General features: G+C 42.5%; 2 protein-coding genes across 3 annotated transcripts; both read left to right on the forward strand.

The window, feature by feature from the left end:
* The first annotated feature begins 5,443 nt into the window (after window positions 1-5,443).
* On the forward strand, window positions 5,444-10,362 carry LOC111595023 (sialin). The gene is made up of 6 exons (XM_023308535.2): window positions 5,444-5,608; window positions 7,809-7,924; window positions 8,368-8,671; window positions 8,829-9,369; window positions 9,431-9,707; window positions 9,771-10,362. The coding sequence occupies exons 2-6, from the start codon at window positions 7,863-7,865 to the stop codon at window positions 10,096-10,098; spliced, it is 1,512 nt and encodes a 503-aa protein (XP_023164303.1). The 5' UTR covers window positions 5,444-5,608; window positions 7,809-7,862; the 3' UTR covers window positions 10,099-10,362.
* A 1,942-nt stretch (window positions 10,363-12,304) lies between these two features.
* On the forward strand, window positions 12,305-12,948 carry LOC111595026. 2 transcript variants are annotated; one of them, XR_002751166.2, is made up of 3 exons: window positions 12,305-12,505; window positions 12,542-12,765; window positions 12,824-12,948. XR_002751166.2 is itself a non-coding variant. In XM_023308545.2 (3 exons), the coding sequence occupies exons 1-3, from the start codon at window positions 12,424-12,426 to the stop codon at window positions 12,860-12,862; spliced, it is 324 nt and encodes a 107-aa protein (XP_023164313.2). In that variant the 5' UTR covers window positions 12,307-12,423; the 3' UTR covers window positions 12,863-12,948. The 2 variants fall into 2 exon arrangements, 1 of the variants encoding a protein (XP_023164313.2); XM_023308545.2 differs by having other exon boundaries at window positions 12,307-12,505; window positions 12,563-12,765.
* Window positions 12,949-25,423: the final 12,475 nt, after the last annotated feature.

Consider the following 25,423-nt stretch of genomic DNA (forward strand, 5'->3'; position numbering starts at 1 on the left):
AATTGCTAAATCCCTATGTAAGACTGAGTTTCTTACAAACCAGCTGGCTCCAGTCCATCTGCGTAGTGCTTTATTCTGCAGGGTCTGAATTTTGTTCCTTGTAGTCTTCGCCGAGGAGCCCCATAGAGAGATACCATATACGAAGGTTGGGACAACTATTGCCTTGTAGATGGCGGCCTTGCTGCTGTAAGACAACTTGCTTGAAGCTCTCAGCATCCAGTCGAGGGTTTTTAGCTTGCTTTTGCATTTTGAGGTTACTTGACTTATGTGCGCTTTAAAAGTCAGCCTTCTGTCAAGAGTGATACCAAGGTACTTTACTTTTGAGGCTTTGGGAATAGTGGGCCCCAATGCAACGCTTGGGCAATCTCCTCTTCTAGTGGCGAAGGTAGTATGTACAGACTTTTGTGCATTAATGGTGATACACCACCGTTTTGCCCAGCGTCCGAAAGAGTCCAGATATTTTTGTAGTGAGTCTGAAGCTTCTTGCGCAGATACGTGACGTGATAAGATGGCGGTGTCATCTGCATAGGTCGCTATGAGTACTGCATCTGTACTTCCTATATTTGGCTCGGGAGTTGGCATATCTCCTGTGAATAAAGTATAAAGTGTTGGGCCTAGAACACTACCCTGTGGTACTCCAGCCATAATTGGTCTAGTCAAGGATACTGCTTGCCCCCTTGACACTTGGAAGGTTCTTCCAATAAGGTATGAGGATAGCAACGCGAAAAATGGGGCTGGAAGGGTGGTCCTCACTTTCTGCAGCAGTCCCAGGTGCCAAACTCGATCAAACGCCTGTTTGATGTCTAAAAAGACGGCAGAGCAGTACATCTTTTCTTCAAAGGCTCCAAGGATATGGTGCACAACTCTGTGAACCTGTTCCGGTGTTCCATGCTGTCTCCTGAAGCCAAACTGATGGTTTGGAATGGCCTCCTGGCGTCCCAGATGTGTCAGTACTCGTTCCAGAAATATTCTTTCGAATATTTTGGAGAGTACTGGCAACAGGCTAATTGGTCTGTACGACTCAATTTCTCCCACGGGTTTGCCAGGCTTAGGAATCATCACAATCACGGCGCGCTTCCAGCAGGCTGGAAAGTGCCGGATGCGGAGCATGGCGTTGTACACCATAGTTATGTAGTCTATGGTGGAGTCAGGCAGTGCTCTAAGGACTCTGCCGTTTATTAGATCATATCCAGGGGATTTTTTTGCCTTCACTCTTCTGATGTGTTCAAGAACCTCTTCTTTTGTACATCCAGTTATCTGGTCTTCAGCTGGGAGGGGCGAGAGAACGATGTCTTCTGTTGCTTCGATTTCTGAGGCCTCTGCGGTAATCACCGGCGTGAATTGGTCTTGAAGGTGGTTTGCAAAAGCCTCAGCTTGAGCTTCGTCACCAATGTGCCAGGAACCAGAAATGCTCCGAATGGGATGTCGACGTATTGGCTGCCGTTTGAGCTTTCTTGTAAATTTCCATAATTGAAACTCTGCGTCAGTGGGCGATTCAGCTCGTACCAGCGCATCGCTGATACACCTCTTTTGAAGCAGGGCGAGAGCAGCTTTAAGATGCCTCGTGGCTTCGTTGTACGTGGATTTGGCATCAGGCGTGCGTAATCTTAACCAGCGTCTCCTGGCCCATCTTTTGTGTATTAGTAGGTGTTGGGCCTCCAAGGTGAGGGGGATGTTGTACGGAGACTGTTGTCTTGTTTGGCAAGATGGTGGGGCGGCTTGGTGCGCAGCTTTGACTATTTCTTCCTGCAGTTTGTTTGCTGCGTAGTCCACGTCTTCAGGAGTGTTAAGTTCCATTTCTATGTGCAAAGAGTAATGGAGCTCGCGCCTAAAGACTCCTAAATCTGATCCTGCTGGCAGTAGTTGTTTCCTAATGGGCAAGGGCTGTGGCTGCGCGTGGATTGTGACTATTAGTGGCAGGTGGTCAGAGGATAGGTCCAAGGATTCTTCAATGGTCAATTGCCGGTCACAGATGCCTTTGTAGACAGCGAAGTCGATTGCCGAGGGCCTGTGTCCATTAATTGGGTAACGGGTGGGGGCTCCAGTCGCCAATATGCTGAATTGTAAGTTTTGAATCGCCTCAAATATGACTTCTCCGCGACGATTCGCACTATTGCTTCCCCAAAATGGGTGCCATCCATTCCAATCGCCGCCGATGAGGGTCTTATTCAAACTTTGGCCTAGAACCTGTTCCATGTGATGATCACACAGACCAGTGTTTGGCGGAAGATAAATTGACGCAACTTCGATCGCTCCAATAGACGTAGGCAGGGTGATGGCTGAGACCTGCATTGTTGCGTTGCAAATTGACAGTAAAGGTGTATGCGGTATTGTTGCTCGTATGAGGATTGAGGATCCACCAAAGCAGTTTGCTCCTTCACCATGAGCCTGATAGTGTTCGTATCCGAAAATTTGTGTAGTGGGGCACTCATGAGTTTCTGTTATTAACATTATATCTATGTTTTCTTGTGAGAGAAACGCAGCCAGTTCCTGAGTCTTGTTTCTCAGGCCATTGGCGTTCCAGATACCCACACGTAAAGCCATTATTTGTAGGCAAGCTTGGTTATGATGGCCATTAAACTGTTTAGCATGGTTGCTTGTTGGGATTGTACTTCTCGCATCGCTTTGAGCTCGGCATTAATTGCGTCAAACTGACGTTGTTGTTGCTGAAGCATTTCAGTGAACAAAGTGTCACTTGTGGTATTCTTATTTGACGGTCCACCTCTAGCGGCCTGTGCGTAAGAAACACCACTAATAGGCGTTGCAAAGCTCGTGGCTTGGGTAATGCTCCGGGGCCTTGTAATTTCGGAAGCAGTACTCGGACCCGTAGACGGTGTTTGTGTGGGACTCCTTTTTTGTGCTGGGGATTGCAATTTGCGCAACCGCTTGTATACTTGGCAGCCCTTATAGTTGGCTGGGTGCTGTAACTCACAGTGCACACAAGTTGGTGCCTGGTCCTTTTCGCGGGTGCAGTCTTTGGATGCGTGTTTCCCGGCGCAACGCACACACCTGGGAGCTTTGTGGCAGTAGCGTTGTGTGTGTCCAAATTCTTGACAGCGATGGCATTGTGTCAGGTCGTTGTATCTTCTTGGCAGTTCCACTGTGCAGCGTTGCCTGCAGACAACTCGAATGTCCAAAATTTCTTTGTTGTTGGGGGCCTGAGCCACGTCAACAAAAAATATATTTAGCGGTGTTTTGTCCATACGGCTCAGTGGGTTGTGCACATTTGTAATTGTGTGGCCTTTGGTTTCCAATTCCTTTTTAATTAGTGTTGTATCAGTGCTGGAGTGAAGCCCTTTGAACACGACTCTATATGGTTTGTCCTCCTTAAGCTGGTAGCAGTGGAACTCCAATTCCAGCTTAGTAAAGTGGTCTATAACTCTGCGATAGTCCTCACTGCATTGGGTTAATACACCTATGTTATTCTTCTTTGGCTTAATTACGTATGATTTAGCATCAATTACTTTATCTATTATCTGTTGAAGTAGGGCCACAGACTTGATGTTTGGACACCATATGGGGGGCGGACGAGGTTTCGGTGTAGTTTGCTGGTCGGTCAATACTGGGGCTTCTGGAGCTACAGGTGATTCGCTGTAGTCTTCATCTTCTTCTACGAGCAGTGAAAATCGATTTTCTGATATTAATGCTGCATTGCTGGTGCTTGGTTCGTCGAAGATGAGCCTTTTCTTGATGGTTTTTGGTGAATTTGGCTGTTTACGTTTCGTGTTTTTGTTGTTAGTGATGCCTTGCACGGAGGCGATATCTATTTTTGAGTTTATTGGCATGATGGAGGCTTGCCTATTTGCCATCACAACGTTAAGCTGGGCTTGCATTTCTGCATTTACCTTTACAGCTGTAGCGCGGTCATTGACATTAGATGTCATCGCGGATTGTGCTTTTGAGTGCAGGCGCACTCGCGCCAAGCGACGAAATTTCGTAAATTGCAATTAAAGCAATTGAGTTACGCGGAAGCAAGCGATAAGAAAACGCTGCGTGTGCGGTTTTTGTTGCTGTTGCGTTGAAGAATGCACCGCAAAGTTCTATTTTTAGAACTCTGCAGCAGTAGAGCTTAAGCGAAGGCTGTTCGAATTCACGTCTTTACAGGTCGAACGACTGATCGCGATTGTCAGCTTGAATTTACAACTATTAAAATATATGCATAACTCGGCGTATGCTTATTACAATGTTTGCGCTGTTAACATGCACTGCTTGACGCTGTTAGCTTAACAGCAGCGCTGTTGACACTTTAAATTAACAGCAGCGTGTTCCCTATTAGGTGATAATTAACATTTCTGTTTCAACAATTAATGCATGTGGTCATAATAAATCTGAAAGATGTCACACAATTCGATCTGGCTAAAACTGGCTAGCTTTCGGGCTGTTTATTTATATTGTCAATTTAGCTCAACACTGTCCAATTCTCACTTACCAATGCAAATTAACTGTTATTTGTGTTGTGCTGGTTGTCGTGGCTTGATCGTGGTACCCGCCAAATGTTTTTGTTTTTAAAATGCGTCTATCACGCACCGTTTACTTTAGATCTGCCTGACATTCGATTTTGGCGTGTGCGAAATGATCGAATGTCATTGTGGCTGGACCCGGCCAGGCTTATTTATAAAACCCATCAAATGATGTAACGTGTTAACCAATTTCAGCAACGATTTATAAATAAAATGATTATTTTAACAAACAAGCTCGACATATCTTACATAGTACCATTATAGTCAAACTATACTAAAACTCTTTACGAGGCGTTGCAATAAATCGGTGGTTGTTGTGCCATAAATCATAATTTATATATCAATAAATTAAGCAAAATATTATTATTCTTTTATGTATTCTATATTTTGCGACAGTTTCTATTATGTAATGTGGCTTGTTTTAAATCTGTATGCGCTTTCAACTAGCCGATGTTGTATTTATGTACTTAGTAGTTCACTTGTTTAGTAGACGCCTGCTGCTCAGCTGCTGAATTATGGCTATTATTGTATCGCATTATCTCATCATAAATTTGATAAAATTCTTCTGTGTATGTATAGAGATTTATGAACGATATGCGCACTGCCGCTTTTAAGAGTTCATTTAAGCAAATAAAGAAAGTTGTATCTTGGCAAATTCAATTTGAGAATTCCGCTGGATTCTTGGTTTCCTTTTCATTTTGTTTTCCTTATCTTTATAGCGCCCAATCAAACCATAAGCTTTATGTCGATTACCATTGCGATTACCCAGGCAAAGAGTAAATTGCTCGCACAATGCGATTAGTCTCCACAGTCAAGGTTTCCAAATCCAGTCGCGCTCTGCGCGGCTCGGTTCGGCTTGTTTGCCTTAATTGAAGTTAACTGAACGCAACGCGCGATCAGCTGGGGCAGAGCCCAGCGCCGCGACGCGACGCGTCTCCGGAGCGCAGCTAAGCCGGCCGAGCGGTCTGCGGTCGTGTTTAGCTGGATGCCGGCAACTGGCTGCAGTGTTAGTGCGCTGCGAACAACCGGCGGCTACACACCTGGCCACGCAACCAACCCACACAGACGTCATACCCCGAGCGGACTAGCGGACTAGCGGACCAGCTGAGCAGCTCGAAGAGTTTGAAGACCCTTGACAAAGTTTTCTGGTGCGTTCAAGTTTTGTGGCAACTTCTAAAGTGCATATGCATGAGTGTGGGAGTGTATTGGAGTGTATTTAATTTAACTATTTGCAATCTACAAGTTGTGCGACTTTGCTAAGCTGTTGTAGTTGGTGCGGCCTTGCTGTTTGCACAACTGTCTCTTTCTTGTACTTGATTAAAGAATTTAGCTTAAATGAAGTGTTGTAGCTAAGCGCATATACCGACAGCTGTTTCAAGCCATATATATTTCTATTTCATTAGCAATGCAACATGCATTGGTGCAAGCGCATGTGTTTCTTTCAAATGGAAAACCAATAAGTTTCTTCCTATGCACTCCAATTCATTAAGGCTAGACTCGCTTAAAGAAAAAGCTCTTACTTATAAGTTAATCAGTGACTAAAGACAATATATTCCTTATCTTTCGACTCAAGCTTTATCTAATGCAAATTAGCTGATAATAGCGATTGATATGCTAATATTTACTATCTCCTTAGTTAGTTGTTGTTTGGTTTTATGCTAACGCTAATCAGAGGCAACTTTAATTGAATTGTTCACAAATTTAGATTAGCACGCGCTAATAGTCGCTTAATCGTAACAGGCCATAATTTATTGTTGATATTTACTGAGATTATAAACAATACGTCTTAGTTATAAATCTTATATTGCTCTCCACGTCGATTCCAATTATTAATGCTGTATAGATAAATTTTGAAAAGACTGCAAAATGTTTTCAATTTCAATTAGCTATTTTTTTAGTTATTTTGACTAACAAAAAGTTTTAAATTTATGAACATGTTTGATATATGTATAAGTTAAGCGAAAAAACTTTAAAGATAAATTGGATTGCATATTGAATGGGTTGATAGAAAGCCAGGCTACATGCTGGCATTAAATACAACCGGTTGGAGCCCGGAAATTCATTTTTTCACTGAAATTAAAATTAACTATTTGGCAATCAAAACTTTCGAAGGGTTACCTGTTAACATTACCTTTGATATTAATTTAAACTTCATATGTAAATTCCAATTCCAGCTGCACATCAAAATAACTCTAGACACTCGTCTTTGAGTTTGCGACCCTGATAGAAAGTGAATCTATTTATATCAAACAGGAATTTCTTATATATATATATATATATATATATATTTATATAAATTTACGTATATATATGTATATATATATTGATATTGCAAGTCTGTGAATCAGCTTGAGAGTTTCATTTGTAGACTCAACAGGATCTTGGCTATATACGTAGCGTGAAACTAGTTTGAATGAGAGGAAAATAGTAGTTAAATAATATTTACTAAACGACGCTAAATGTACTCTTGGCAGTGTGTGTGTGCGTGTGTTCTTTATTGGCTGAATGCTAATTTAGAGACTGAAATATGCTGACAGCATCATATCTTATCATATCGTTATTATCTATCATCTAAAATTAGACGTTTGCTCTGTTGTGTACACGTGCAAATCAGTAAACAGTATGAAAGCACGCATCTGGAGACTACTTGCTGCGAGCAGCTGAGCAATAAATAAATCAGTGAAAGTGCCCCGAAAACCGGTTGCTGAGCTTAGCCCAAGCACTTGGCTCACTTATGCCACTATTACGTATTTGCTGTGATTACTTTTGTCTTATATGTCTGTCTGTCTGGGTGTGTGTATGTGCGAGTGTTCTATTTCGCGTGCTACAAATGCCATAATTTGCAAAACTATTTGCTTAATAAGTTAAATGGATAATTGAGTTAAGAGGCGTCGTCATCTAACCTGCCAAGAATCATTGTCGATAAGGCGAGACAATTGCTTAAAAAAACTCACTTTTTTCGTAAATTCGGTGCATATTGTGTATCCGGATTAAGATGCCTGGCGAATCAGTGCTTTGCCCCGTGGCTCGGCTAGAGTTCTATGTCAAAGCCAATTGCGGCCGGCACGCAATGCTGCCCGGAGACAATAAATTGCTGTAGATTTGTTTAATAATAGCAGGGCGCGAACAAAGAAAAAAAAGAAACAACAAAAACAAATTGCAAAAAATTATGACACGCTTCGTATTGTGTGCAATTTTTCTATTGAACTTGCTCTAGAGTTGGGTTGAGGGGAGGTCTTGAATTTAATTTAATTTTAATGAAACGGCAGCACGCACAACGTACAGTGGCTGGCGTTTTTGATATTTGTATTTGAATTGCTTTTTTGTGTTTATCCAATTTATTTGCAGGCCCTTAATGCCTGAATAGATTGATCATACGCCCCATTCACACAAGCACGCAAAATGACCGACCTGGAGTCAATAAAAGCCGACAAGCACAATGGCCATCAGCCGCATCACAACAAGTAAGTATCAAATGAAATATAAATTTGAATACGACTACCTCAACTCTGGACAAAAGCCTGGCATAACTAGATAAAATAACAGGCCCACACCCGAATTGCTTCCGCATCAAGCAAGTGTTCTTGCTGTTCGAAAGCAAAACAAAGCACCGCCAAGTAGGATATGTAAATACCATGTGTACCCATGTGCACAAAATGCTGAAACACTGTCAAATGACCCAATCCAAACCAGTTGTTAATGCCGCGCATAGCTCAGAAACTGGTTCCAGCCCATTGGCAACTGCAGACGTTGAGAAATGTTGTGTACGAAAAGCAGAAAAAACAACAGCAACAACAGCATATTATTGATAGCCAGCGAAAGTGACTGTGGCTTGGTGGGGCAGCAGACCCAACCATTTGCATGCCAATCGAACTAAGCAACTCTTCTGTTCTATCCATGTTTGCAGCGCTGATCTGGTGGAGAGCGAGCCACTCACCTGGAGATTCTGGCGTAAGCAGCGCTACATTGTGGTCCTGATGGCCTTCTTTGGCTTCTTCAATGTCTACTCGCTTCGCGTGAATTTGTCGGTGGCTATTGTGGCCATGACTGAGAATCGCACTGTCACTGATGCCGATGGCAATGTATCCTATGAACAGGACTTTCCCTGGGACTCCAAGCAGAGGGGCTTGATCTTGAGCTCCTTCTTCTATGGCTATATCTTGACACAGTTCCTCGGTGGCTACATTGGCACCAAAGTGGGCGGCAATCTTGTGAGTATAAGTATTGAAACGATGGAAAAATTAACTTATTTATATATTTTCATTAAGTAAGTAGCTTACGTATTTGATACATAAATTTAAAACACTTGTAAGTTGCGTTCTCTGGAGCCTCTACTAACCATTTGTCGTTTTGTGTTTCATATTAAAGGTTTTCGGCTTGGGCATTGGCACAACTGCCATCCTCACTCTGCTCACACCACTGGCGGCTCAACACAGCCTCGAAATGTTCCTCGCTGTGCGCATTATTGAGGGCGTGTTCGAGGGCGTTACATTTCCGGGCATACACGCCGTGTGGGCCAGGTGGTCGCCGCCGTTGGAACGCTCTCGCATGGCATCAATTGCATTTGCGGGCAATTATGCTGGAACGGTAATTGCGATGCCATCTTCTGGTATGCTGGCAGCCCGTTACGGTTGGGCGAGCGTTTTCTATGTATTCGGCACTATTGGTGTGATCTGGTTGATTCTGTGGCTGTTGATTGTGCGTGCGGGACCTGAAATGGATCGCTTCTGCTCGAAGGAGGAGTGCGAGTACATACAGAAAACTATTGGATATTCGGGCTCTAAGAAGATCAAGCACCCATGGAAAGCGTTCTTCACATCGATGGCTTTCTATGCAATCATCGCCTCACATTTCTCCGAGAACTGGGGCTTCTACACGCTGCTCACCCAGCTGCCTAGTTTCCTTAAGGGTAAGCTGTTTGATAAAAGATGGTATAGAATTTATAGAATTTAACGAGCATTTCTCTGCAGATACGCTTAACTTTGATCTGGGAAAAACGGGTTTCATTTCGGCTGTGCCCTACCTGGCCATGGGCATATTGCTGGCCGTCTCTGGTTATCTGGCCGATTGGCTGCAGGTGAAGGGCATCTGGACAACAACGCAAGTGCGTCGTAACTTCAACTGCGGTGCTTTCCTGGCCCAGACGGTCTTTATGATGCTTACGGCTTACATTATGGATCCCACTTGGTCAGTGGTGTTCATTACAATTGCTGTCGGCTTGGGCGCCTTTGCCTGGTCCGGATTCGCGTAAGTTGCCACGTCAGTGTAGCCTTCAGCTGTGCAGCGACTTAATTCTTGCAACACTTGCAGTGTCAATCACTTGGATATTGCTCCGCAGCACGCCAGTGTGCTCATGGGCATTGGCAACACGTTCGCCACCATTCCCGGCATCGTCAGTCCGTTGCTGACCGGCTACATTGTGGGCGATAGCGGAGACCGTTATGAATGGCGACTGGTGTTCTTTATCTCAGCTGGCATTTATCTTGTTGGCTGCGTCATCTACTGGTTTTATGCGTCCGGCGAGCTGCAGGAGTGGGCCAAGACGCCGGAGCAAAAGGCAGCAGAAGCCGAAGAGAAACAACTGCAGCTGACACAGACAACTGGATTCATTAACACGGCGGCAGACCTAAAGGAATAGCGCACCCAGCCCGCCCAACACAATCGATGTGTTCAACTCTTAGCCCAGCTGCAGCCGCTGGCAGAGACACACTTTAGCTTAGTTTATACTCGTATTCATTCACAGTACCATATTGTATGCCCTAGAATTTCTTCTTTGTTATGTGATGCCAGCAATTGGACGTTGCTCATTCTGGCCGATTGACTATTTTTAGACCTGTTTGTGCACTCGCAGCGAGTGCATCGCGAATAAACAAAGTATATTTACTCAAACCAGGCGATTAATTTCTATATATTTTCTTTCAAGCCGCAAAGTATGCAACATTTTTACGCAGCTGCTTACACTTGGTGGACTTATTAAACGCAACCCGCAAAGTATGCTACACTTTAATGCAATGTTTAAATCATTAAATAAGTTATGTCGGAATTGAATGTGTGAATCACTTAAGCATTTTCCATTTTTAAATCGATTTGGATAACCATTCCGTCTTTTCGGCAGTTTGAAAAAGTGCAAGGAAATCGAAAGGATACCATTAAATTGATTGAAGTTTTATTTGTTTGGCGAATTGCAGCGGACTTGCTAGATATCTTACTCGACTGGTGCAAACCGGGCCTGCAGGATAAAGTTTACGGACTATGTACATGCGCACATAAATATTTAATCAGGGCTTATCCCTGCCTTCGTATTTGGCACACTCGGCCGTTGTTCTGTGTGTGTCTATGCAGTGCACACTGATAAACTGATAAAAGCGCCGTGTGCAGCACGGCCCAAAGCGTTGGTCGAGGCAATCGTTTGGCGCACAATTTGTTTGTGTAATGCTAACAACTGATAGGCGCGAAACATTACGCATTTTGCGCACGAATTGCTGATAACACTGGCCCTTTCCGCTCTCTCAGCTTGCTGTTCGATTTTGCACCCGTCGTTGAGCTTAGAATTACAATATATATATTATGGGTATTTAGTGAAGCCAACAATAGTTAACTACGAGTGAAAAGCTTTGCACTAACTAAACGATTTTCATAACCAAAGCAAATCAAATCAAATTTATAAAACCAACAGAATGGGCTGCAAGAATTGTGTGTCTAGTAAGTATCATACTATATGCTAAACCGATAACAAACTGGAAACTAACTAACTTAATTCATACAGCATGCCAGTGCTCGGCACAACAGTGTGGCAGCAAGTGTGCCTGCCATAAGGACTGCAGCTGCGTGTACAAGTCTGGACCCAAGGAGCAGTGCTGCAGCAGCAAATAATCAAGATTATCATGAACTGCGCATAAAGTTTTCAAATGCATTTCGGCTTCGCCATTTTCGTATGATTTAATAAAAATGATAAGAACATGAAGTTTGACTTTTGCTCCTTAAAAATATTGCACTTTAAGATTTAATTAGGTCAAGGAAGTACTGCATCGCAAGAGCTGTCTTTAAAATAATAATTTATTTTTCATTTTCAAATGTAAGTCAATATAACAGTGTTGCCACTTGCCGGGACGAAATGAAAATCTTGCAGTTGACAAACACAAACTAGCAGCGTATATAAAAGTTTTTTTTCCATTTAAATTAAGAGAAAATTGCAAATCTCGACATAAACGAGACTTTGCTTGCATAGCAAAATAATTTAGTGACACTTTTATGCTAAGCTTGACATTTTTGGGGTATTTCATTGAATCCAATAAAGCAACAGTAAAGCAATTTCTCTGCTGTCGCATAAATATTTATATATAAATACATATGACAAATATATATATATATATATTAAGATTGCTAATCAAATTTGCTGTTTTATTTTATTTCAACTGCTTTTAATAGTCATTTGGACATTTATTTTGCCCGTCGCAAAACAGCACTTGTCAAAGTAAGAAATTAAGAGGGACCACTTGTAGAGACTGTGGCAGGTGAAGGGCATGGCAGACATTTGCATCCGCATCCACGTCCGCTTCTACTTGCTCTACGCGCTGTCAAAATATTTATGAACTGACCAGCAACAATAAAAAGGGAGCAACAACAACATTAACAACATCAACAGGAACAACAATAACCATCATTAGCATAATCAAAATGTGCGTGCTTTGTGTTTGGCACTTGGGTCGGTTGCGTGTCGCAATCATTTTGCTCGACATTTTGTTTTTGTGCTGCTCCTGAGGGGACGGAGAGGGTCTGATATTGGATCTTGCGCTGTTTGCTAAATCAGGTGTAAATGATTTGGCATTCAGGTGCTTGGGCTGAGCACAGACTAATCGAATTATTGCGTGCCTTGAGTTCTCATTCAAAAAGTATAGAGTTCTAATATTAAATTTAAGTAAAAGTTGAGAGGTTGAGAAGTAAATGATTGTTAAGCGAAAAAATGAACGTTTTAAAGCAGCCTTCATTAAATACGTGTGAACAAGGAGACATCAGCTATGCGAAATTGGATCCCTCAGTCAAAAGTAAGTTTTTCTATACGAATTCATTGCCATGCCCAGGTTGAGGGAATTTCCTTCTAGGAGATCAAGTTCCAGTCGTCGCCGCGCGTTCCTTTATCAGAGGTGCAACAGTTATATTTCTGTTCAACGTGTGCTTGCTATGTTTCGGCTTTCTAATTTACAAGTATGTAAGAACTCTAGAAGATAAGAAGAGGGTTGAAATAGGTAATTGGATTTGTAGCCTGACTGGTGTTGTCATCATGATCGTAATGCACGGACTGGGGGTAAACTGACATCATGATTTAAATTCAAATTTTAACTTACAAACAACCTTATCAACAGGATGCGTCACGGAACAATCCCCGCTTTTACTACATTTAGATTCATTATTTTCTTTACAAATTTATGTACTTAAATATCTATCTGGCATGACTCTTAGCTAATCAAAATTAATTTAAGTTTTAAAACTGCCATAACTATTTAAATAAAATTTAATATTTGACTTTCTGATATTTGACTCTTTCTTGGTTCTTGATACATTTTTCTCAATTGACAAAATCTCTTATTTTTGTGGAAATAAAAATACTTTATATCTTCAATTCTAATACTTTAGCATAAAACAATTCCACCTGTTAGACGTGGCTTGCTCAGCCGGCTTGACTCACGCAAAGGAGCGTAAGAACTCATTGACGAAACAATGTGGCAATTTTTCATTGCGGCAATGACGTCAGCTTGCCTTGCGATTTGCGTCATTTGAATATTGCAATATAAATTAGTTTCTCTTATGTTCAACACGAATACTTAAAATATGAATGAGAATTTTATTGGCTTTCCAACTGGCTCAATGTCAATAGTATCAGTGGTTAAAGCAACACTTCTTACCTAGCCAATTGATGTGGCCAAAATGCGTTGGCATCATAGGTATGTTTTACTAACGTCTAGTCCAAGTTAAGGCCACATTTGGCTATTTACCCGAAAGACAGGCGTAGAATTATATTTATATATTTAAGTTAAGCAGTTTATTCATAAAATAGATATTTATTAAATATGGAATTAACTTCTTAACTTAACTAGTAGATTCTAAATTATTAGACTGCGAATCAGTTCGCTCTCTAATTCTTATTTTCAGACAGACGTGCGATGCAGAGTTTAAAGTCAATCATACGCCCCGTGTGTCACAGTTTTAAGTGCAGCTCTTCAGTTTTTTGTGCATTTTTCTTTAATTTATTGGCTAATGGCTGTCATGACTCATAGACAAGTGTTGAGCTGCATTGTATTTGTTTCATTACAGAACAAAACAACACAGGCAACATTTTAATGAGTCATACGAAAACAATTAAAAATTGCTGTTAATAGCAACTGATAAATAATAAATGTTGGCAGCCTTTGAAAATTGAATTAAAATTAATTAAAATGTGTACGCGTCGCGTATTAAATTATTATCATAATAGCCATTAGGATGCGCAAAAAATTTATGTAAATTTGTCATGTGCCACTGCAGTCAATATATATTTATGGATTATTTGTGGCATTATGTGCCGTCGCTTCTATAAGCAGCCATTAATGTGCGATGTTTGCGGCATAAATCGAAGGATTTCGGGCGGCTTGACTTAATTGTACGCATCGCTGCTGCAGGGGCGTTGACAATGATAAAGGACACAAGACGAGGGATAAAGGACAATAGCTTGTCCGCATAATTATTTACGCAACGGTCAAGGACAAATAAATACGCTCGCGGACAGAAACACACAAACGCACGCACCAAAATATTGTGTTGTGAAAATGAGTAAATATTTATGACAAAATTGAGCTTTCAACTCGACAAACATGGTTGAAGTAACTCGAAGTGGGTGCAATTGCTGGCGATTTAAATGCAGGCCAATAAATTGAAGCACATTTTTAACTGGCGCTTTTATGTCCAGGCGCCCATTTTGCCAGCCAACATTATACGCTTTATGCACGGAAGCCCATTTATATTGGCCAGGATGCGAGACAATAAAGTGGCCGACAGAAGACCCCGGCTGCAGATCCCAGTTCCCAGCTCACAATTCGCAGTTCACAGTTCGCACAACGTTTAAATACCTTCGTGTCCGGCGCCATTTCCCTTGCCGGGCTGAGCATGGGAAATGCAATAAACTTCTAAATCAGTCGATTAAGCTGCGAGTTGAGAGTTGCGAACAATGCGAATACCCCTAAAAGCTTGCTTCGTATACACACGCACGCACACCCACACAGACGAAACAAGAGTTGTGAAAAATGTTGAGCAATTAAAATAAGTAGCGAGCACACCACTTGGGGGCCAAAGGCAAATGAAAAAGAGCTGAAGTCCTGCCTTCGTGTGGATTTTGCTGTCAGCAAAGTGCAGCGAGCGCTTCTCTAATGAAAATGAAGACGAAAGAGATTGCAAATAACAGCCAGAGACCGTTGCACGACTAAGACATAAGTTTAACCATATCAGCAACAACTATAAATGCATATGTATAAATATAGTCAAATATGAATACACATTAAAAAGAGTTCATCAGGATTGTATGAAATCTTACTTTCATTTTAAAGTTACTGTCAATATTAAAAGTGATTTCGTATTGATACTTTTACTTTATATGCCTATGAGTTGATTAGAAGAAACACTGCATCCCCACATATATCCATATATATATACAACAATTTCTCTCTGCCTAAATGTCTATTGGCAGCTCCACCTCAATCGTTCTAAGCAGTTTTGGCTCATTTCGAAGATTGAATAGGTTTTTGTATTGGTAGTCAGTTTGGTTTTTATTTAGTGTATACATTTTTCAATGCCTTTCTCAGCTCCTGTTGGCAATGCATTTACGGCAATTGCTCTGACATTTAAATGCCAATCACACAGACACGCCCACATGTGGGGGCGAGCATAACGGTTTATCTTTATAATTAGATCTTGGCAACTGTATCTTTCAGCCGACAAGCCGTTGATGGGAGCGCTGTAAAGTGCCTCGAAAGTAGTTTACAATGCCAACTTTCAGTCAACGCTAGCGGCACATCGGCTCGCCAAATGGCAACACGTACTGCATAAGCAAAACCAAAGTAGAGCTGGAACCAATCCGGAAACCAAAATCTAAAACCAAAGCCCAGCCGCGACTAGTTGACTGCCTGACTGGCTGACTGCCTGCTTGCCTGACTAGCAGATTGTCTGACAAGCAAAACTTGGCTCATTAAAGATTAAGGCACATTAGCGCCAATGGTGTGAGAGATAGGAAGAGAGAGAGTGAGAGGGAGAGGGTCGGACTGTGGCAGATTTCAGCACCATCAGCATAAATATTTATGTAAATTGGGATTAAAAGTATTTTGTATGTATTTTACAGTGAAAACTTTGGCAATGAACCGTTAGTGACTGCCCGTACTTCTATTTTAGGAGTTGCGTACATTTTAAATGGCCATTTAATTGCTTGAAATCTTAAATGGCAATTGCTTTAAGCCTGCTGTGGCTACTGGCCTTTACCGGCTGACCTTGTCCCCTTGGCTATAGTCCCAGCTGCTGTAAAGCGTGAGTTAAGCTGCATATTTTAACCAACAAGGTTTGCATTGCTATCTTAGCTGCAGCTGCTTTGTTTCGACGTGATATTTTGCATTTTGCAGCACTCAAGGCTGGCGGAGAAAAAATATGGCCAAAATAAATGGATGCCACTGTTGGAGGCGGCAGTAATTTATGTTGCCTCATACAAAGAGAAGCTAAAAACTTATGAAAGCCCGCCAAATAGATTTCGAGTTAAGGTATAAAAAAAGAAAAAACCGAAAAAATACGGCCAAGGTTGATAGTTATACGCTGAAGGATATTTGAAAAGATATTGCTTAAGGATGCTAGCCTGCCTCTATCTCTCTGAGCCAACACTGACAAAATTGGCCACAATTTATGCGAGTTTTCAATACAATTATCGGAGAACTCATTAATATGCATTGAAATTTGAAATCTGGTTGTTATTGTGGCTGTCCAAAGTTTGGATGGCACTTTGATGCTTCGGAAATGTTTATTGGCCGCATTGTTGCTTAATGAAATTAGTCGCATTTATGCGCAATTTCCGGCCCATACAGACGCAAAGACACACACCCACACTCACACACATAATGTCTAGAATGCGTACAGTTTTGGATGCTGTTTGCTGTTCAAATTTCATTACTTTGTGTAAATAAAGACACGTGCCCATTGTCACAGCAACTGCTGCTTGCTCCTATTCGCCGTTCCCTCCATGACAGCCTTTGGCTTTGTGGCATTGACGCATGCGCGGATAATATTTAAAGAGCGTGTTAACAATCCGTTATGCCTTTGCCGTTTTCAAACTATGAAATATGGCAGTAAATCATTTTCATGCTCGTCTGTTTCATTCAATTATCAAAAATAATTTAAAATAATTTCACAGCAAAACACAAACACACACAAAACAGTTTTGGCTGTGTGTTTATATATTTTTATATTTATTTGTATGGCTCGGTTGCTGGTCACGTCGTAATCAGCAAAAGGTTCGCCTAGTTGCGGTTATAAAGCCGCGTACGTGATTCGCATTTCGTATGCGAAAACGTTCGCATAAATACAAATTTCTAATTTATGTAGTTTACGTTTTGGATTTATGGGCATTTGTATATGATTTTGGCTCCAAATGTACATGCTTATAAAAACTGCACACATATATTTATATGTTTTTATATATATAGAAATGTATGTGTATCGATGGCTCTATTAAGCCTTTCAGTTTGAGTGGCAGCGCGTGTGCGCTGCTTATGGATTCAAGAGAGCAACGCCGCGTATGAGTAATGCGCTTTTAATGCGTGCGCTAATTTAGCACCTCAAAAGTGGTCTTCATTCGAGTGCAGCGTGCACACACGCAGACACAGCTCGCAGGCTTGTCGACTTGATGGGCACTTAGTCGCTCAGCTGGGAGTGAATTCGCCATTCGAATTATTCATTTGTGAGCCATTTATGGGTGGACGTTCTGTGCGTTGTGTGCTTGGGTTTTAATTAATCTATTAGGCACATTAGGTTTATTGGGCTCCTTGGACCTTGACACTTTCGCATACGCGACACACAGCGCTGATTATGCGATTTTTGCGTGAACGCCCCGTGGGCGTGTCAGCCACAACTGGAGGCCCGTCAAAGGCCAATCTCATAATCAGCATAATTTTCATGTTCTTTCAAGTAAAGGCAAAGCAAATATGCGGCTGCTATTTACTCACACCCTCGTTCAGACACACACGCGTGAGATACAGAATGTGCGGCTGAGATTTTCGTGTCGAGTTCGAGACATTTAGACAAAAGCCAGCATGTCCAAGGCAAGATCCGGCCGGGGCTGGTTGCCTGCTGCTGGTTAGCCAAAAACATCAGATCGAGATTATGCTCCAAGATAATTATTTGGCTCTGGTGTAGCCTGGCCTGGCCTGGGCTGGCCTGAGCTGGCCTGGGCTGGTCTGGTGTGCTCTCTGAAGTGGTCGTTGCCTACCATTTCCATTTACATATCCACATCCGCATCTACTTTTACTTTCATGTCTCAGCGCTTTATGCTCCTTGCGCCTGTTGGCAAGTTGTGCCCAGGAGACTAGTTGTGCGAGTGTAATTTGTGTGTGAGTGTGAGTGTGTGTTCATTCGTGTTGATGTTGGTGTTGCTGTGTGTTATTATCTTTGCTGCTGGGCGTTACGTGCAAGTGTCATAAATAAAATGGCAACTATGTGAGGCCCGCAACATGCCTGACGGCCCTAAACGTCATTATTATGTATTCCTTTTACCAAGTCTAATATCAGGGACCGCCCGTTGGTCAGGCACGCTGCCACTACTCGCCTCTCAGCTCCGATAGCCCTCCAGGACTCCGAGTGGCAGAGCTTTGTCGTTTGTATTTCGAGTATATTATACAATGATTTGCTAAATTTGGAGCTGGAGTATCGCTGCTTAAATTTGATTTCGTTTGCACTAATTGTTGGCAGTGTAAAAATATGGCCAGCCATTTATCACAGATATACGGACACGCTCGCTTGGCATGGGAGTGCTCCCAGGCGTGATGTGGGCGGCAAATTTAATTGGTTTTCTGTATGGATTTATTGTTGATGTTCGTGTAAACAATAACGATAACGCCCGTAAACATTTGTACAATACCGGAGCAGCGTTGTCCAAGCTCTTGACAAATTGATAGCTTCACTTCACATTTGTTGCTGTCATTGTACATGAAGTACACGCATATCAATTGCGTATCATTAATTTGCGACTCATTTCCAGTTAAGTGAGAGCTAAATAAGAAATGTCTCTAATGGCACTTTCGCTTGCTACATGACTTTCACAACGAGTTAAGCTCAACTGAAGTGAAACTAATTTGGCAAGTTGAGAGGAAGGATTAGTTATTCATAAGGCACCGCAACTAGAGCATCCTCTAGCTCATTTGAGTAAAAGATAACAAACAGTAATTAAGTTACACCAAATATCATTTAATACTCTAAATCTGAAAATCAATATAAGACTTGCCATTGAGTGGAATAATTAAGATTATATTTATCTAGCTCTGACTTCTCTGACTGTGTAGAACTGAGATACCCTAACAGAGTTGGGTATTGCAGCGAGCTGCACCTTGTATTTTTAGGAATTATTGTCTGTTCATAAATTACTCCTAAGTAACTCGGTAACTCACTGATAGCTACACACACGGATGGCATCCGTATGATAGTGCATGTCATGCGAGGAAAATATTTTAATACAATAGTCAAGACTGAAGCCGGCAGGACAACGTTCATGGAATTGTTTGTCATGCCAAAGTCAATTTACTCCATTCGAAGGCATTTTATTGGCAACTTGACAAATGCTAATGGCTAGCACTTGCACCCACACACAAATACGCACACACACTCCAACACCCAGTTACTCATGTGCTTTCGCTCGCTGAGCTGCCCTGGGGCGGGCTGGCGGCTAAATTGTGTGTGCTGGGCCAAAAGTTTGCATGTCATTCGAGCTGCCACCTTTTTGCTCTCTTTCTGCTGCCACAAGGTGTGAAACAATGTTTGGCGGGTGGGGACGCTGGGCACTGAATGTGGCAAAGGAAAATTATATGCGCAACAGAACGTTGCAATGTCTAGTTGCAGGGTGTTGCACGTTGTTGTTGCCGTTGCTGTTGGGTAAATTTAATGCACTGCTGTGGCAGTCTTGTCATTGTGTTTGTTGTTTTCATTTTGGGCTTGATTTATTTTGTTTATCAAACATTTAATGTTATTTATAACTTGCTGAAAAGTTCAAGCAGCGCGCATGAAAGTATGCTACAAATTCTGTCAGCGCTGCTCTTTTTGAGTGTGTGTGGGGACGCGTGTGTGGGGAATACTCTACTCGGCTACAATTTCATATGCTCAATTATTTAACACACCAGGCATGCTAGCCAACTTTCAGCTGGCAGCCTTGGCTCTGAGCTGCTCTTCAACGGCTTTAAGTCGGGGCCAGATAAAAGCAAACGCACCAATTAAAATGCCGGCATTGGCATAGCCTTTGAACCGCTTATTGTCTGTCATAGACACGCCTACGACTGCACCCGCTCACCACTGTATTAATGCTCTATACCATTTATTGGCCTACCACTCGCACTCACTCGCTGTGCTGGGGCTGGGCATTGTTGTGGCACAAAGGAACAGCAGCCGGTACAACACAATAAGCAGGTCGGCTGCCTGCCAGCTTAAGGCACAGAAGGTGCCTCGGCTCATTGGCCCATGCTTTGCTTTATTTATGCCTTGAAGAGACTTGACTGTTGTTGCTGCTGCTGTTGCTGTTGCTGCTGCTGTTATTGTTGTGAAAGTCACTTTAAGAGCCCCCGTCGTCCGTCCATGCCGCGTTGGCCCATTGTGTGGCTGAATTATTGATTTTCATTTGTATCTCCGATTACATGGACAGTTTGCCAATCAGTTTCAGCCTGTTTGCTTAACTCGCCCGTGCTTCTATTTACTTTTTAAAGGAAAGCCACGCAACTGCAAAATATGAGTTACGACTCAATTGAAATGTTAGAGATAGCTTAAAGACAGCCCCAGAGCGCCGGGCCATGCTTGCTTTTAAGCTGCGCCATTTTTAATTAAATTAAAAAGTCGCGACGGGCAGCGTCATAGCCACAATGCAATTGTAAGGTTTCCATTTTAATTAAAGTTTTTACGCCCATTCACTTGGCTCAAATGCGAAGCGAAATCGCAACACAAACACCGCCGCAGCAAGTAACTGAAGCCGGCTGCGGCATTCAAATTTCATATTCCGTTGAAGAGCTGCTTGGCTGGGGGCCACTTGGGGGAAGAGTGGCCGGGGGTGTAACTATTTAAATTGCAGAAGCAAAACACAAAAATGTATGAGCCATACAACAGATAGCTAAAGAGAGATAGCGAGAGCAAGAGAGACAGAGAGGAGAAAAAGTGCGCTGATTTCCTTGCCGCTTAAAGTGCCACTCAAAATGCAGCCGAAGCGCGAGCCAATTTGTTGAGCCAAGTTCTTTTTTTCTTGGATTTTTTTTTTTGGCTCCCCTGGCGCGTTGCCAAAGGCAGAGCCTTGGGCATTAAACTTTCAGCTGGCAATTAAACGATTATATTCAAGCTCGGGCGCAGGTGTTTAATTTGTTATTGACGTGTTTACTTTAAGGCTTGCACCCGCGTCTTATCTTGCGATTAAAGCTTAAGCAGAGTGAGGGACACACACCAAAAATTCCTTTTTTCTGAGCACACTGTCAAGGTATCGTAGTCTCCTTGAGTGTGCGCACATTGCCGCGCATAAGCCACGTAATGCACCTGCCTCATTAATGCAGCGCAATGCATAACCACGACCTTGCCCTGCCAATGCTCACAAACTAATTAAGCAAATGGCCAAAGTAAATATTAAATGATGCACAGGGTAAAGGGCAGCCAGCGCTTAACCAATCTACGTCCAATCGATTGCGCCAACATTTGGTGTTGCTGCTCGCAGAATAATTGCCATAAGTATTTAAGGAACTCGCTTCGGGCAAAAGTAGAGCACGCAGCGAAAAGCAATTCGTAATTAAATTGTCAATTGAGACATCCTGAACGGGAAACGGACATGACAAACACCAATAACTGTCCACCCAAGACTGCCGCCGAAAAAAATGAATGCTTCAACTGAATGAGCTCACTTTGGGGACCCATTGTCGACGCATAGCGGCAGCTCTCGACCGTTTTGTGACTTGGCTCATTGTGTACCAATTTTGTTGTTAGCTGGACAGCGCAAAGCACACAAATTGAAGAAACAAAAGGTGTGCAGGTGTGCTCTGTATGGCACCTGCTCTTGTGCATAGAGCAGAGTACCTTCCTTGCCCTCTGCTGTGCACTCTCTAATTTAGCCCTTTAAATTCTGCAGAACAATGGACAGATGTATGCTGACCATTGGCATTGCTCGGAGACTATTGTATACCCTGTATTTCTGGAATACCAGCTGATATATTATTTCCTCATATTTATGTATAGTCATTATAAAATAAATCCATTTGTAATATATATATATATATATACATATTTAATAGCATTAATAACAAGCACCAAATGTTAGCCTGTGCTAACCGTCATCGATCCAGTCAAATATAGGGTATTTTAAGAAATTGCATGAAGTCTGTGGAAGTAATGCCTAAACAAGAACAAAACGCGGCCAAGTGTAAATTGCTTTGTGTATTTCCTTTCAAAAATTCAAAGCATTTGCAAACTAATTTTTAGTTACACGAACAACTAACTATTTTTGTATTTAATTAAAGCAAATTGAAACTTAATTTAGCTATATAAATATACATACCTAGTTTGTGGCTGTATACCTTGTTAGCATGGGACTCTGCTCTGTGCCTTTGTGGTTCAATGAGTGTACCTTAATTTGGTTCGAGTTGGTAATGAGCTGAAATTAGTTGAAGCAATCGATGTGGCCACGGCTGGACGAGCACAATTGGCAACTTGGCACCAAAATGAAAAGGTCAACTCAGACGTGGGTCAGCTGGAAATTGACTAAAGTAACATGTGTTACGTTTTAAGTGTCCCAAATTGGACACCCACAAGTTGCGGCACTTGGCTTTCAACTATTTTCAACAGGACTTTCAATTAAATTAGAAACCTGAGCCTCCAGTTGCGCCAGTTGAAAACTTTCCTTACATTGTGATGGACGAAATACGTGACAGCATTTTATAGCAACACCAGCCAACGAGCCAAGAACCAATGTTCGGCTTAAGGGTGCTTGACCTCTGAACTGGTCATTGAACTAGCATCCGCTTCTTTTCATTATTCGAGCTGGCTTCATACTTAAAGCTTGTATATAGAGTACCAATCTAGCTTCTTACTAACTGGATTATAGACTCACTCAGTGGCCTCTAAGTCGAGGGCGGATATTCATTGTTCAATTTCCAAAATGACTAAAGCACTTAGCTATAGATTTATCTCTTCAATTTTTGAACTGCCTGGCAGATGAGCTGCCAACTGGCAGTCAACTGAAGTCAGCCCTTCGTGACGCGTTTTACCGAGAATGTTTTCTGTAAATGTAAATACTTATATGGGAATGAAAAATGATGAGCCCTTTGTTTTTACACTATTTTCCTTATAGGAAATGAGTATATTAGTTGCAGGCAATAGCCATAATTAGTTTAATATAAAAATAAAAATGTATAAAAAGTAACTTCCGTAAAGAGTATAAAAATCAACTAGAGTGTTTAGTTGAGGCTCGTGCAAGTCACTTGGGAATAGAGTGTTTCGCAGTCGAAGCTTCCGGCTGGACGATTCTTTCGTGTTTCAATTGCATTTCTTATCCTCTGTAAGACATTATTTATTTATATGCCCAAATGCTGCCTTTCGATTCGGTGCTACATCTTTTCTGCGAGGCAGACTTTGTCGGCGCAGCTGCACTTGCGCTTATTAAAGATTAACTGCATTGTCTGGCCGGGCCAGGCGCTGGGTTCATGGAGGTCAATGGGGCTTAGGGGCCAGTTAGAGAAATAGCTCATGCACCAGGGGCAGCAGTCACAAAAAGTGAGGCAAAAGCGCAACTTCAGAAAAGAAAATGTACGCCTAATGGTCATTCGACTACGTATTTCATATATGTGTGTATGTGTGTGTGTCTGAGTTTCTGTATGTCTGTGCAGCTGTGTGGCTGTGCCAATTGCACGATACGCCAATGAAATATTTAGTAGCTGCTCTTCAGCTGCGCTCTCAAATGGCCCGGATTATGCCATCTGTCTGGCCCGTGCAGCCAGCTTTGCAGCTAAATTGCCAGCCCTTTTGACTGGCTGGTTGACTGGTTGACTGTTGGCTGTCACTAATCATCGCTCTTCACTGAAGCTGCAGCGTTCTCCGAATGCAATTAAACTGTCAGCGAAGCTCAACCCAGGGATGTGGTACAAAAATGTTCAAGGCATATGAAGCATACTCGATCCGGTTCCCAGGATGCGAGCAAACACTCATTTCACATGCCGAAAGAATGGGTAAACAGCCGGCCACCAGTCAACATATGACAAGAGTTAGAGATTTGTAAACAGTTTGGCAGGCGGCTGTTGAGTGTATATGACATGGCCACATTTCTCACCGCCCACAATGCAGCCATTAAGCGCACTTGTGACGCACGTAAATTAATTTACTGTCAGCCATTTATGACCCTCGAACAGCGCGAGCAGCCCGCAATACGTCCGAAAGTAAAAAAGCGAGTTGCTCGCTTTATTGACAGGCGAAATATGTAGCCAGCATAAAGAAGAAGAAAAGTTGTGGCTGCTAAAAGTTAAATAATAAATAACATTTAGCACCACACCACAACCCACCAGTCGCATCCTAATCGTTCATCCACAACGTTAAACTAACTTTAAGCTAGATTTATGAAGGCAACGAAGTAACATTTCTATATAGATGTTGGGTTAAGAGATATGCTTGTGATAGATTATCAATTTGCACATTTGAGTTGTTGCTGAACTTGAAATTGTCTTATAATTACCAATTCTCAATAAATTTAGCCTTTAAGAGAGCTGCAAGACATCTGCACTAAGAGTGACAAAGCATTCTTGAAATAGTTTTGAGGGCAGCAGCCAAAGTGCTTATAGCTGTACAGTGCCGCGGGCGCCGGGCTGAATGGCATGCCAAATACTGTGAAGCCTTTGTTTAGTATTGTTTGAGAGACTGAATGGTCTTCATGAATTGCTGCTGTGACAGCGGCAGCCGTTGTCGAGACACCGTTGCAGGCATTTGTTATGCATCCCCTTTGGATGGCAGGCAAATTGCGGATATTATCAGAGGGGTGTCACTAGCTTTGGCAGCGCCAACAGATACTTAAGTGCCACAGAGCGGCCCCTGCGTGTGTGCGGCTTGTAAGCGGAAGCACGCGACTCTGGCGGAAATTGTCGGCACATGCAACATACGCAACCCGCAGCCAGCAACCCGCCGTTCCCAGTCACGCTCTCTGTGGCTCGACAACAGCATGCAGCGGAATGTCCTGGAATGAGTTTTTAACAAATTATAAAGCAAAAAAATAAAAGAAAATAGAGGGGAAAATTGTAAAAATTACAATGCATGCCATGCCATAAATACCAAAGTTTAAGACCTTGACAGCCATGACCAATTGACCCAATTGTTTCCGCCAAATGGTTTGCATGCGCTAAGGTGTTCGAGTGGGAGGCGGCGCAAGAGTTGGCTAGTGGAGGCGTGCGTGGGTGCAGCAGCAAGCTGTGTGTGTGCCCTGCTGCCAAATTGAATCTTAAGCACGACAAACCAAAAAACAAGGCCATGTCCATGCCACAGTCCAAGCCGCAGTCCACGCCACAGCCTCAACCTCAGCCTCTGCCACCGATTGTGATGTGTGACCAGCTCAAGCCCTATAAGTAGCGTGCCTCACCAAGAACCGACCGCAAGCAAAGAGCTGAAAGCACTCTCTTCAACGAGCGTTGCTCTCTTTGCCTTCGCACTTTTATCCGGACTGCATGTGCCGCTCGTGTTCATGCCACAACACA

This window comes from Drosophila hydei, unplaced genomic scaffold (genome assembly GCF_003285905.1).
Source record: "Drosophila hydei strain 15085-1641.00,03,60 unplaced genomic scaffold, DhydRS2 tig00008119-arrow-pilon, whole genome shotgun sequence".
Lineage (NCBI taxonomy): Eukaryota > Metazoa > Arthropoda > Insecta > Diptera > Drosophilidae > Drosophila > Drosophila hydei.